Below are 14,722 nucleotides of genomic sequence, written 5' to 3'. Positions count from 1 at the left end.
TACAAGATGTAAGTTGCACGTTAGGGCTAGATGGTGCTAAAAGCTGATATATGTTGAATAGCCTAAGCTTTTGGATATCATAGTTAGGTGACAAAATTTCAGCAAAAATAACTTTGATGACAAGAATGAACATCTGTTCTGAATTGTATTATTTACCTAACAAAAATTGGATATATGGTGTAGAAAACAAAACAATAAAACCAAGAATACATGTGCAGTTACTACATAACCCATAAAAGATGCAATAGCTAGCAAGTAATAGAAACTCCTAACTAGGGTTACAATTAGGTCAAATCAACCATGATCCAACTCAGTTTTGACCCAATTAAACTAGACCTGGCACGATTTCTTGGACCCAAGAGTCCACTGTAAGTCACAAAGATGACCCACTTGAGAAAATGGGTTAGGTCTAGGCGATAAATTTTCTTCACCTGGTATAACCTGTAAACTGGCCAGGTCTAAAATGGGTCCAACAATACTATCATATAACAGAAGTTGCACTAGCAATAACAAACACCATTAGTCAATAATAACAACAAAACAAACAGATTACTAGTTAAAAATAAAGTATCAAAACTTCAGTCACAGTGCCCACAGCCTGCCATAATATAATGTAAATGGGAATAGCAAAAATGATGATAATAATAGAAAAGGCTAGTAGATGAAAAAATAAGTTAAATCGATTAGAGATCCTATCAAAACAAGTAACCTCAAAGTGATACAAGTAAGAAAATCATATTGCCATTGACTTTCTTCATTCTCTACAAACTGTTCCAAAAGCAAACAATAAAACTGGAATGAATAAATGCGTAAGAACATAAACCTAACCAGAGTCAATGATGGTTTTTAGGAAAGATTCCATTAAACTATAACCCAGGAACTACAATTTCTCACCAACTAATCTTTTTTTTCCCCTCCTTCCCCTCTCTTTCCATTTCCAATTGTTGTTTCGTAGCCCTCACAAACAAACTACATGATTGAAGAACATAAATAAATTCACAAATAAATTTCCCAGCACAAACAAAGCCCTGTATAAATTTTACAAAGAGATTGAAAGGTTTTACCCAGCCCATATCCTGTCCAATCTGTCAACACTCTTCCGTCCTCTGTCCAGTTGATCAGTGTTTTTTCTGGACTTGTCGAGGATATCTACACTCCTCCTGGACTTCTCCATATGGTCAAACGAGATTTTTAGTTTGTCCAGCTTGTCCATATTGCTATATTTGTAATCATGATTTCTCAGCTTTTCTGCACTAGGCCTCAGTTTATCTCTCCTATCAGTACTCTTCCGTGATGGTTCAAAACAGTCAGTGCTCCTCCTCGAAGGTTCAAACCGATCTGTGCTTTTTCTCCAAGTGTTTCTTTGGGATGGTGATTTTTCAACTGTAGCTATAAACTTCTTGAGGTGTCTGATGTACTCAGGAAAAAGTTCTAAATCACAGTGCTTACCCCCTTCAAGCCACAGCGGCTCATATTTCTCCTTACACAGTTCCCAAAGCTGCTTACCATGAGAGCAGTCCACAACATCATCTGATGTTCCCTGCACATCATTATATGGATGATTTTTCCCCCTTCTCTTTTAGTGTGTGTGCATGTGCATGTGCATGTGCATGTGCATGTGTCATGTGCATGTGTATAGAAAGATGAAGGTATAGAAAGATGGACAACTAGTAATTGAGAATGATGATATCACTATAAACTACTATTTCTTATAATACTCGCAAATAATCTTCAGTCAAATTGATGCACACAGTAACCACCTGACCAGGTATTTCAGACAAAATATTCTTTGCTTGACATTTGCGCTTAAATGATCCAGTAACAATGTGGATTAAGGTGCATTTGATTATGGGTGCAGAACTATGTGCATAATGATCACACTTCACCTAATATAATAAATTATATTTTTCATCCTACCCGATCCAACCCAAGCATGCTAACAAATCATTCATCAGTTAAATACTTGCCAATCGACTAGACCCATGAAACCCCAAAGCTGCCTGCTCCACCCTTGGCTCCACTTCTAGATTCCAAGCAACATTCCTTGACCTCATGGGAGCCGCTTACCTAGGTCACCTTCCTAATATTATTTCTTAGTGCACTTTAAACCCACTGTCCAGTTTACAAACCTTTTATCCACCCTGTGCCCTAGAAACTTGCTCTTTTTACCAAAACCGAAGATTAAGATGGAAGGATGCATTCTGAATTCAATAATATTCAATTTTCTTTCTCAAAATCTATCCCCCAACCTCAACCTCATAAAGTAAGTATTTTTCATGCTGGTTATCATAGTATTTTTTAGCTAAAAAGGAATTATAAAAAGCTATTTATATAAAGGTATATTTATAATACTTTCACCTTTTCTTTACCTATTTCAACATGATGATTGAGAGTGAAGATGATGGAACCTCAATGAAAGAAGAGTCACAGAGGATCCATAACCTAGTTGGAGAAAAAGGTGGCAAGCTTTGATGTAGCATGGTTGATGACAGACTTACACAAAATACAAATATTAATCTTTGAGATGTCAAAGGTGGAAAGTGACTCTTACTAAATGCATTTGAAGTTTTGAACCTTTTGATTCTAACACTCAAAAGTTGATCAAGACACTTCCAAAATGAAGGATTGCATACTCCCCTTCTCATGCTGCTTATGCCATGTCAAGCTTCCTTCAATCCCTCAATTTTTCCAATGCTCACAACTACCTCGACATTTAGCATCTTCCACAAGCACTTCTATAACTTCTTGGAGTTTGCAGCCTGCTTGTAAGACATCTCTCAGATTTTTCTGTGATTTATGTATGCATCACTCATCTCCCCTTTAATCTCTCTTTTATTTATTTATTTTTTCTTTGCACCACTTAATAAATAATCCTATCCACTATTCTAATGTAAAAGGCTTCTTGGGTACACCATGTGGTTAGACCCAGACTTGTCTTCTACCAGCAAGAAATCCAAACCCACTTCCGCAATCCTGCAGAAAACTGCTCTATGGCTACACCTCTATGATAATACATGGTGGTCATTTCATCCATGCATCTTTTACACAGCCTATCTCAAGTTCAGTGGATCTAATTATCAAGAGGGGTTTGTTTTCATACTAGCCATATTGGTGGTAAGAATCCACCATTTGACACCATTGATGAAAAGAAGCAAACTGATTGGCTCTTTCTACTTGCACAATCATTTCCTCATCAGTGGAAATTGATTTCCATGTCAATGACTTAGAGTCTATATCACCAAAACATGTCATTCGCAATAGTATATGAAATTCCACAAGCGATCTTTGGCTCATCAAGGTGAATGCTCCATCCGGCAGTTTTATGACTTCATGCAGGCCCATTGCGTCAACTTGCTATCTAGCAAGGTGACGAGCCATCGCTGTAAGAAGAGGATTCCATCATTATGATCATTAAAAAATGACTTTTACTCCATGTCTTCATTCCTCTTGATTAGATTAACGACAATTACAACACACTGAGCCAAAACACCAGTCAGATTGAGACAGCCTATAAAGCAGGGAGGCTCAATATGCTGATACACTAGGAGGTTATATCCAGAAAGTCGAGAATTGGCATGAAGCCGGTGCTCCCAAACAAGCAATCTAATATCTGTATGAGTCCCACCAAAACCAGTGACCCTTTAGACCCAACAGCCGCCACTCATAAGTCTAGTTGAAGTAGAGAATCCAGTAATGACTACCACTGCATCATAAATTGTTTAGCTTCAACATATTCATAGTGACATAGACGGTGTGTCAAATCTACTCCAACTCTCTGACATTCAGAGTGCTATCAAGATAGCATAACATCTGGTTTTCCATAAGCATATAAAACACATTAACATCTGTTGTCATGTTCTGCAACATAACTACATTGATGAAGGTTTTTAAACTTGTCTCAAGTTTCAAATTTGGCAACTTGATCAAACTTTTTGACTTAGGCAGTTTCAGCAATTTCTTGGAGTTTAGGAGTTTCAATCACAAAAATCAAAGTAAAATCCAAAAGAAATAAGAAACTAAGAGAAAAATAAAAGATATCAAGACAAGCAATTTTGCATCATTTTATTATACCTTGAGTTATCTAAAATCATAGTTTGTTTAGTTTGACTCATCAAGAACCATCCTTCCATGCACTTTCTACCTATTCAAAAATGGCTTCATACTCAACACATGTGCCTAAACTAAAAACTTATAAATGAAGCAAAGATAGAACATTTGTAGGACTTTTCTCTATTTTCAAATATTTGGAAGATGAGAAAATAAAGAGAATAACAAGAGGATTGTTCAATAACAATTTGGAATTTCATTAATTCTTAAGCATGGCCTTGACAGAATAATGTCAATTAAAACATACTTAATAGGTCATGCAAACCAAAGTTATGCAGCCCCTCCTTTACTTCTAGAAAGAGAAGTAGTTCCATTTACGGGTGCAACATGGGTTGGGCTCCATCCAAACCTGGCCCTCCCACTCATTGGATAGGGTTGGGTCGAGAGTCTATAAATTTAGGTTGAGTTTGGGCTCAAAGATGCCAACTTGAACCCAACCCAACCTACTAAATAGATATATGTAGCTATGTTTCATATAAATTATTTATGTCTTATATAACCATATATATTTAGTCATAATAAACCATAAAACTGACCCAGACAACCATCAAAATTTATGAATGGTTGTCATCTCAACTCAATAATACTAATCGAACAAAAACATCCCAAAATTTTTCCCCGTCTTAAAATTCCTACTAAAGTAAAACCAACCCGATTAACATGGCCCAAGCCAATTTGACTTGAGAATGACCCAACCCAACCTGAATTTAGCTTAAGATAAATATGGTTTTGTGCTAGAGGAAACCTAACCTAAGGCAAGGTTGTGTCGGGTTAGAGTTGGGAGATACAGAGGTTGGGTTGGGTTAAGTCTAGCCCTTAACCTGACCCAACCTGCACAAGTTGCAGTCTTAGTTTCATTAACTAACAATCTCTTTTATGATACAAAATTATGACGATTCTTCCAAAAGGTATTACAAGCACTTAATCACAAAAGCCATGTCAGCTATTTAATCAAATATAACAACAATATAGTTGTTTTAGAAATTGATACCACAAAATCAGTCCAGCAACAACTGTCATCTAGTCATTAGACATTAGCTAGCAGATCTACTAATGTATTACATCAGCAAGACATAGATTAGAGGTTGTCAAATGCTAATGTATTCAATGATTTAGTTATTTGGACATCTGTTCATAATCAAAATAGCAAGGTCATGAAAGATTAAGGGGGCTTTGTAATAGCGTCCTAACCATAAGGAAAGAAAAGAAATGACAGTTCCTGTTTGGTTTCCATCAAAACTGTCAAAACCCGCTGATACTGGCAAAAACTGATCAAAACCAAACCTTTCAATCAGATTACTCTCGGCCGATGCTAATCTGTTTCGGCAAAAACAGATGCATTTTAGCCAAAACTTAACAAACTTAACCGAAATGCTCACTATGGCATTCTTTTCAATCAAGAAAGGCTATGGTTTGCAAATTTCTTTGCAAACATCATATTCTTTAGTGACATCAACTTTATCCAAACTCTTGATGTTTGAGGGGGCTGAGGGTATTACCATGTACTTTCTTCCATACATTCCCACATCTACCTACCATATGTAGCCGTACATTTTCTCATGTAATTTTCCTTGTACAGCCTACAAGACCTATTTTGCACATATCATAAACAAGTTCCTCATCTATATATTAGGGATTAGACACCAAGAATAACATACATGCAAATTCAATATTTTCAACAATTTTCAGCAACAACATCTTCAAGGTTAAAAAACTTGGTTAGACGGAAAACCATACTTAAAATGCAATTATATGATTTTGACATAACAGAATGGAGTTAGAATGAAATCAAACTCGAGTATAATTGGAGCATTACCACCCACAACCAACCCATTCTACTAAGGAAAAGGCTATAGTGATGATAACGATAAATTTGGAAGAAGCACCACATGTATATGAATCCACCTGACAATAATGTATATGCACAAGGTACAAGGTTGTTTGGCCAGTACTAGTAACAAAGGTAGAAGAAATATAAAGGATTTACACATGATATATACAATAAAGTAATACATAAACTTATTCCTCTACCCCTCTCGTCAAACTCAAGTTGGTTTATAAGTTGAGAAATATTAAAGAAGGAATTTGAAGCTTTGCATGGCAAGAAGGGCTAGCAACAATACCTCCAGGGTGGACAAAGGAACAGAAACACAGCATGACTAAATTCAGAGGTTCGAAAAGGAGCAAAGTTATAACAAAATTAAACTTAGTTTTTAATATGCCTGACCTCCCTGGTGCAATCACCCACTCCCTCAAAAAAACACCGAAATAACCAAAAAAATGCACCAACTATGGAAAAAAAAAAGAAAACAAAAAGCGTTGTTCTTCAAATCAAGATATTCTCTGCAACAAATTTAATTTGGGTGGATCTGGCATGTTAGACAACCAACTAGTGTGTTTAGTTGTTGTTTCTCTTGAAACACCAAAAGGAGGGTATATACTAATTGGAGACAGCATCACTGGGGCATAAGAGCCTTCTATGCGATATCTGAGGAAAGGCGGTTGTCTAACAAAGAATATTTTTGGATATGACAATTCCTGCTACTTGTCACTAGGATTCGAATGACAGATATGTAATCCAAGACCAACTAGGCAAAGATTGCTAAGTCAACTTAACAACATAAATATAGTGTCATCTTTATTATCATGCACTTATAGTTAGAAAACGATGTATATTTAAAAATCCATATTTGTTATATACTTTAATATCTGCAGTTACTTGTTACGCTCATTACACATTCAGACACTTTAAACTTTCATATGTATCCATAGAAGTATGTTTACATGAACACATACATACATTAATGTACACATAAATGAATAACCTTCTGTGATGCAAATATAATTTAGTTTTTCTGTATGTGTCTAGATTTTAGACAGGCCCACATAAGTCACCTACAGTCTAAAGGTATATCAAAATTCAGTATAGAGAAACCATCCATTTTGCATGTCATATCTGAAGGCCACAAAATACATCTGGTAATAGATGGCATATAGTTCTTTTATTCCTCACCAAATATTTAGTGTGCAATTCCACATCCTTAATACACACTTAACGTATTTTGTTGACAAAAATGAATGCCAGATTATAAAGTTTAGCTAAATTGATGGGGCACGATTTGTTGGCTGATGGTTTATAATTTTAACCGGCATGACTTGAAATTATTTTAAATTTACAAATTTGATTCCCAAATAGAACTAAATTAGCAAACCTATAAGTTTTCGCCTTTCCTCCTCCTCCAACATTTTCTTGACTTTGTTTCTTCTCTACATTTTCTTTCTCTAAATCCTCTCTTTCTTCCTTTCTCTCTTTTTCTTTGATTTCTTCCCTTTTTTTCTTTATCTCCACCGACAACGCTTGGCATCTGCCTAGTCAGTTAGCGATCCCCACTGTTAGCAGACCACCTGTCCATTAGGACAATAGTTAATAATTAGGTATCTTTGTTATAGCAACCTAGTAGGGACCAGCTACAGCCATGAATTTTGGGATTGCCAATCTAATGTAAAAAAGATGAAAGGTGGATAAGGAATACATGACTATAATTAAGCAAGTGGATCAAGTTGAGAGAAGCAATTTTGAAGAGTCAAACAATTATTCCATGTTAATGTTTTATTACATGAAACAGAAAGCAACTTTTTCCTCTGTTTTCCCCATTACAATCGCAAGAAGCTGCAACCAGAGGCATCTATCTATATTGGACAAATACAGTAGATCCGGATGAAAACTGGTAGACCAAGCAGAGGACTGGGGAAGGCGGCGGCCAGGTTGGCAAGGAAGTCTGCTGTCTGGTTTCCTTCACAGCAGATGTGCAAAGCCCTGAAAAGAGCAGCTATCTAAAGAATGATCACTTTTGATACTAAAGAGGGTTACAGATCCACAATATGACCTCAGCAAAGATGAAAACGTTCAAGAATGATATGCGATCCAACTAGAGTAAAAGAGACATCATTATAAGCATATTTGGGGTAAAATATCGGGATCTTATTTGTGCAGCATATGCACTTTAGGTCAGGTATGAACTCAATGGAATTGATCAAGATGAAAGTTCAGATTTGGTCTTACAAGTTTAAAGTGAAAAGGGTGAAATGAACAGAAATATTGATAAAAAAATTAAAGAGCATCTATGATGAACGAAACAGCCAAACACAGGCTAAAATGAAGGACAAAGACATGACCCAATGCAAAGCTCAAATAAATGACACAAGCTTCTGTTGGTTATGATCAAGATGCTAAATTGCTTTAGAGGAACTTGACTTCATTTCAATCCCTATTTATCCTATTTTAAACAGACCAAGAAACCTAGCATCTTCCTATGTTACCAGTACGTAGCCAAATGGAATAGACTTGGCACTTTGAGAACCTTTCAGAATAGAGTGAGCTGCCAACATATAGAGATAAGATTAATCAATATCAGAAAATATTCCTTATGTCTAAGGAGCCCTTTTTTGTGATACGGTGTAAGCTTAATTTTGTGTCAACATATATTTAGCAATAAAAAGAATATAAAAAAAATTGCAAGTAGCACCTCTGGTGAGCATATGCATTTAAAACCTTTGAAAAGAAATATACAGTGTAAGCAGATCTACTCACATGAATTATTAGCACAGGGCAATTGACCAATGGGATTTTGTCAATATTCTGGAAATAGATGAAATTCAAATGGTTATTCAGATGCATAAATAACACACACCATAACACATCAAGAAGAAACTAACATATCATCCAGATATTGAGGCAAGTATTAACCTTATAGATGTCGAACCAGTATGTACGTTTTACAGGATACATCACTCTTAAACCTGAAAGTATAGGGCTATGCAAAACAACAGCTCGTAAGTGTGGTAAACGAGTTGCCAAATCAACAGTAGGCCCACTTCCAACAGATTGGCCATAAAGGATAATCTCTTCCTCCTTTGCACCATAGTTCTCTTTAAGGCACTTATAAGCAGCTTCTATATCAGCATAAGTGTTCTGTTCGCTTGGCTACCAAGAATAAGTGAAAAGAAATTAGTTTCCAGTCTATCCATGTAATTTCATACTAATCACATGATGGTGGAAGACAAATTGTCATGAAGCGTATGTATAAGAAAACTGAGACAAACCTTTCCCGATGATCGTCCATATCCAGAATAATCATACCTGCATGAATGTGATACAATTGTCAAATTGCAAAGCATTACTACAAAAAGCATTAAGTGTTGATAAAATTAAATAGATACCTCTGGCAATTACACATCGTAAGTAATCTTTGTACGTTATGTGTTCTTTCTCGATATATAGATAATTAGATGAGTCAATTTCTCATTCTTAATGCTAACTCTGCCTACGACAATAACCTAAAGAACAGTCAATTGTAGCCCAGTCGGTTGATGATTTCAAGTTTGATGAATTACAGTCAAAGATGGCTAAAATTTTAGTCATGCATACGAAACATCAAATAAAAGAACCCTCAATAGGCAAAATTTTATTTTCTGGAAAAATCATAGTTGGTTTTTATCAAGGGGATTTTTGCACATATGCTGCTTAAAAGTTCCATATTCTTTTATTTACCATTCAATAAGTAGGAAGGCATATATGCACTTCCAAAAAGTTTTAAATGTGCTTGTATACTCATCTTATAACTTCTTTATTCTAACATTAATTGGGCTGGGTTAAAACTTAACATGCCAAGAACTGCTCCTTAATCATACACGACTTCTGAAAATTTTAAGGTGCACAATAAAATTATGGGTCAATGACATATATGTACTTTTTGATTTTGAGAAGCAAATATGCAATTATGCATTTTTGAACAGTAACTACGCAGAAATTGTTGAGGAGATAAAATATTAACAAATATGCGAAATTTCGCATGGAAAATGGAATTTATTTTAGTTTTTGCATGAACAAGTTCCTTTTGTCTTTGCTGCGAAAACAGTCCACTTTGGAATTTACTCACTGTTATATCCCTGCTCTCAAGACTTACTAAAAGAACGCCCTTGCATGTGTGTGGAAAGGCATTGTACGTGTATTTGTTACCAATATTAGCACATCAATTATTACATTATCTAAAAGAATGAGTTCATGACTACTACAAGAAAGTCTTTGCATGTGCACGGAAAGGTAATATGTGTGCATTACTTACCAATATCTATGCATCGATTATTACAGTACCTATGAGCCGAGTGTGTGCATTCATTTCGGCAAAGGGCATAATTGTCAAATCCAAAATGGAACAATTTAGCAAAAACAATCTACCACTCAATAGCAGTGAACCCCTATTGCAAAAAATAAAACAAACTGGATTTTTTTCTAAATCTCCAACAATATGACAGATGTTACATTTTTTCAGAATGTCATCTAACAAAATAGCCATGTATAATCGATTATTTGGAGAGACATATAGCTAATTTAGACTTTTGGGTGGGTATATATGTAACTATCACATTTTCATAACTAAATAACCAAAGAAAGCACATTCTACATGGACCACATGCAACAACCATTTATCAAATGCTCAATCTATTGCTGCATATACGTTTCGTCTACTGAAAAAGGATCATTTTGAGCACTTATGATAAACAACTACTTTATATTCCAGTCAACTTTGCAGCAATATCATGAACCTCAAAATCAGCTGTCCGCATCTTTATGGACCAGTATTCGTTTCAATATTTGCTACTTCACAATCATCACAGGTTAAGAAGAAAGCAAGCACTCCGCTCGCAGGCACTCAAAGTGCACTGCTAGGGTAATCATTGACCTGTTCATTTGGTCTATGCCTATGCCCCTTCATTAAATCCAAGATGCAGTCTGCCTTGTATATAATGGAGCATAGAAAAATACAGTGGCTTCAGTTCTAATACTCAATATTAAAGTGGCAAAGCATTAGAGAAAGCCATGCAGGGAACTAGAGAAACAGAGAAAAGGGGGGGAGTGCGAGAGAGATTAACAGCAGCAGGAGCACAAAGCAAAGCAATTGCCAGTGCTAATAGGTAGAGAAAACAAGATGATAGTGAAAGAGAGTGAGAGATGTGAGAGAACAGCAAGGCTACAATGGAAATGGTGGACAGGATGGCAGTTCAAGAATGCAGCAGTGATGGCAAGAACTAGAGGGGTTCACTCAGCAAGAAAGTACTTTTATGGAAGAGAAAGATAGGAGGACAATAGGAGATCCTCTTTGTACAGCAAGGTAAAGGAATAGTCGCAGAAGCTTGCAAAGCAGCAGCAGAGGCAACAGTTGGCAAAGCAGCAGCTGCAGGGAAGCGGCCAAAAAGGGAAGGATAGCGGAGAATAAGATAAAGAAAAGAAGGTTCCAATCGAGACCCCTCATTTTCTAGCTATTTATAGAGGGCAGTCAATTTTTATAGTTTCATGCAGCTAAGCCGGTCACAACTTGCATCTGACAGAAGTGCAGATAAGCAGTCTGTCCATCGAGAAGGAGTGGTCTCTACCACAATTGTAGGAAATCCTCAATGAACTATATCCATTGCTTTTATGAATTTTAGTACCTGCATATATGAGTTTATACAACTTTATGCGTAGGGTATGGACAGGTGTGTATGTGTGCATTAAGGGTTTCTGGATCGATGGCCTAGGGTTTTCAGTGCTAAGCTTTGCTCTAGGCATTAGCTATCCAAATATAGGGCAGCAGTGGAAGTCAAAATTAATAGAATTATGCAATTTCCCCATCTTTGTTAAATTCGCCCCTTCAGTTCTTAAGATTAGAAAACTGCTCTATCCAAATTTAGGAGTTTTTTTTGGGTATCAAAAAAGTTGGACCATTTCTCAATTTGTGTCATCCTTGTGAGCCAGGCCTATGCTGTCTGTATTGTCCCAAGCTTATTGGATGTCTCCAAAGGGACAAATCTTCAATCAGATGGGATCACAGCAGTCCATAATTTCTTTTCTTAACAAACTAAACACTAGCTGCCCCTCTTCGCTGCATCACCACCTCCACTGCTCTCCTTTCCATTACTTCCTCTACCCCTTTCTTTCTTCTCTTCTACCATCTCCACCACTGCCTCCACCACCATTTCGCCACCATTATTTTGCTATCCGCCTTAGTTCCCACCACAGGAACCACCACGGCTGCAGCCCCAATCTGACCACCAATAATCTACTCTCCCTCTGATGATACAAGCTAAAGACCAGAAATTTCACGAGCTTAAGAACAATTTTGCTGCTTCCTAACAATGAAGAAAGAAAACTACATATAGAATTCCTAAATCGTCCTCAGAAATCAATCTTCAGCTACAAATGCAGGTGTTGACTCCAATTCACAAAGAATTCCACCAAAATCCGTAGCCAAGATAAATCATTTATAAAGGAATTCAGAAGCAATCGTCCAAAAAATCATTACCAAGTTGCAATCTTGTAGAGGGGAAACGCATCAATAATCTGTCTCTGCATTGCCACATATAGCATCATCACCTTTGACATAAATTTCTAGTTTTTTCCCAGATCCATCAAAAATATTCTCAGAAATCCCACTTCAGCCATAGATCCACCACAACAATGTCGATATTCATCACATTTTTCCTACCATACTGACTAACTCCGCATTCATCATACTAAAACGAACTACAGATACGGATGGTGGAATACACGAAGCACAAAACCCCTGTATATAAGCTTGTACTGCTAAAATCCCACTAAAAATCCAAACTTTTAGATAACCCAACTACCTCAATCTGCAACAAACCGAGCAAAAGAAGCAAAATCCACTCCGAAATTAAAATAAAAAATCAGAGACTTCTCCAAGCTAAAGCAAGGCAAGATTAACAAAAAAAACACAACATATCCTAAAACATAAGACAATTGAAATTAAAAGAAAAAGGCGAGATACCCCAAGAGGTTGACGCGGAAGTGGATGCTGAGCTCGATGAACAGCTCGTACATCTGGCCGAGATCGGCAGCGTTTCCGTGGGAGTACAGCAGAGTGGAGGCAGCCATGGGGTTGCGCACGTACACGGCGACGATCTCCGTCCCCCGCCGCGTCGGCAGCCGCAGCACCTCCACGTTCTCCCGGTGCGGGAACCGGCTCAGCGTCTCCAGCCCCGTCTCCTCGTCCCGAACCACCTCGTACGTCGGCGGGCTCGGCGGAAAGAACGCCAGCTTCGCCGCCATCGACGACGTCACCCCTCCCATTATTACTCCTACTCTCCCCTCACTTTCCCCCGCCTCCCCCCTCCCCCCCACCCCCCCTCCCCCCCGTTCTCAGTTTCCGTGGGGAGGAAGCGATGCCACAAACAGGATTCAAATCACCACCACCCCCCTCCTCTCTATCTATTACGAGAGCTTCTCACTTTTCTTCGCTTTGCCTTTTTTTTCGCTGAGAGCAAGCGCTTGAGAGGGACCGGCGACGCCCTTTCCGGCTACCCCTTTTCTTTTATCTCCTTTAGTATTATTAATTCGGTACTATAGACTGAGGGCTGCTGAGCAAAATGCTACAGAGACCCGAAACTGCTGGCCCAGGTGACGGAGAATGCAAGATGGATGACGTCATTTCTCACAGGGGTCCGTCAATGAGTCTGTTACTGGGTCCCGATGCATTAGTCTCTCTTATACGACCACGCGGCCCAAAGACTTTACCAAGGAGCACCGACTTCTGATAGGCGGTGGGAGTCCGCTTGGTAGATCTTTTGGGGCGCGTAATTTTAATATGGTCGCGAAGAGTTTAGCGGAAATGGTATTGAGATGGCTATCTTTTAATAGGGTGGAGAGAGAGAGAGGTTTAACGGTAAAGATGAAAGCGCGTACCCTCCTTTCATGTTGGGTTGGTTTGTTTTTGGAACGTTGATTAAAGCGAAGTACTCTAATAATTCCAATAAAAGCTTTGCTCCATGCCTTCAATTTCACTCTTATCAGAATTTTGGAGGGGTCTTTAATAGATAAGGAAACTTTGAGGTCCTATATTTGTAATTCATCCGCCCTCACAAATTGGTTTACCTCATTCAAAGGCATCGACTTGTAGCTTTGTCAAGATCAATTTCATTAGTAAAAACAAAAAAACAAAAAGTAGAAAATGGAGCAAGATTTATTAATTAATAAAGAGCTATGTGGGAGAGATTGATCTATGCCACAACCGTATTAAAAGCTGATAATGTAATCTTGGAACGAGATTCCAAGTCAACAGTATCATGAATCTCTTGTTGGTGAATATCTGGAAGCTTATCTTGAGTTTCACTTCATTTGTTGCTAATATGTCGATTTGCATAAAGGTCAATAATAGGGTCGCTGCCCGCATGGTCGACCATGGCGGCGAAGTTTCATGGGAGGCTCATCTTCTATTTCCAAACACCTTTGGGATATTTTGGGATGTATTTACTCAAAGTCTATACAAAGTGCCTCTCCTAACAAATAAAATAAATGTATATATAATCTTAAGACTTGTTCCACGACTCGTATCACTTTCATTGGGGCCGCTAATTTGGATGGTGTCCTTGTTATTCTGAGGTTATGTGCCAGGTGTCAACTATTTGAAGCTATTACAGGCAAAGAATGCAATTGGTGTTGTTGCGGTGTAAGAGCGGAGGTGTGTGGATAATGATTACCGTCTGATTAAAGATAAGGAATACAAGGGCCGCAACTTGTGGCGGTGGTGGAGCCCCTAAACCTTTTATTTAGGTGAAG

At 37.7% G+C, this 14,722-nt stretch overlaps 1 protein-coding gene across 1 annotated transcript; it reads right to left on the bottom strand.

Annotated features, from left to right (window-relative positions):
* Positions 1 to 716: 716 nt before the first annotated feature.
* LOC103697071 (alpha/beta hydrolase domain-containing protein 17B-like) lies at positions 717 to 13,450 on the bottom strand. The gene is made up of 5 exons (XM_008778846.4): positions 12,936 to 13,450; positions 9,211 to 9,247; positions 8,855 to 9,091; positions 8,699 to 8,746; positions 717 to 1,540 (listed from the first exon to the last, which is right to left on the bottom strand). The coding sequence occupies exons 1-5, from the start codon at positions 13,235 to 13,237 to the stop codon at positions 1,061 to 1,063; spliced, it is 1,104 nt and encodes a 367-aa protein (XP_008777068.1). The 5' UTR covers positions 13,238 to 13,450; the 3' UTR covers positions 717 to 1,060.
* Between the last annotated feature and the right edge of the window lie 1,272 nt (positions 13,451 to 14,722).

Source organism: Phoenix dactylifera, chromosome 14, assembly GCF_009389715.1.
Source record: "Phoenix dactylifera cultivar Barhee BC4 chromosome 14, palm_55x_up_171113_PBpolish2nd_filt_p, whole genome shotgun sequence".
In the NCBI taxonomy this organism is placed as follows: domain Eukaryota; kingdom Viridiplantae; phylum Streptophyta; class Magnoliopsida; order Arecales; family Arecaceae; genus Phoenix; species Phoenix dactylifera.
The sequence above is the reverse complement of the archived record's forward strand: the minus strand, read 5'-3'. Positions and strand labels throughout refer to the sequence as shown.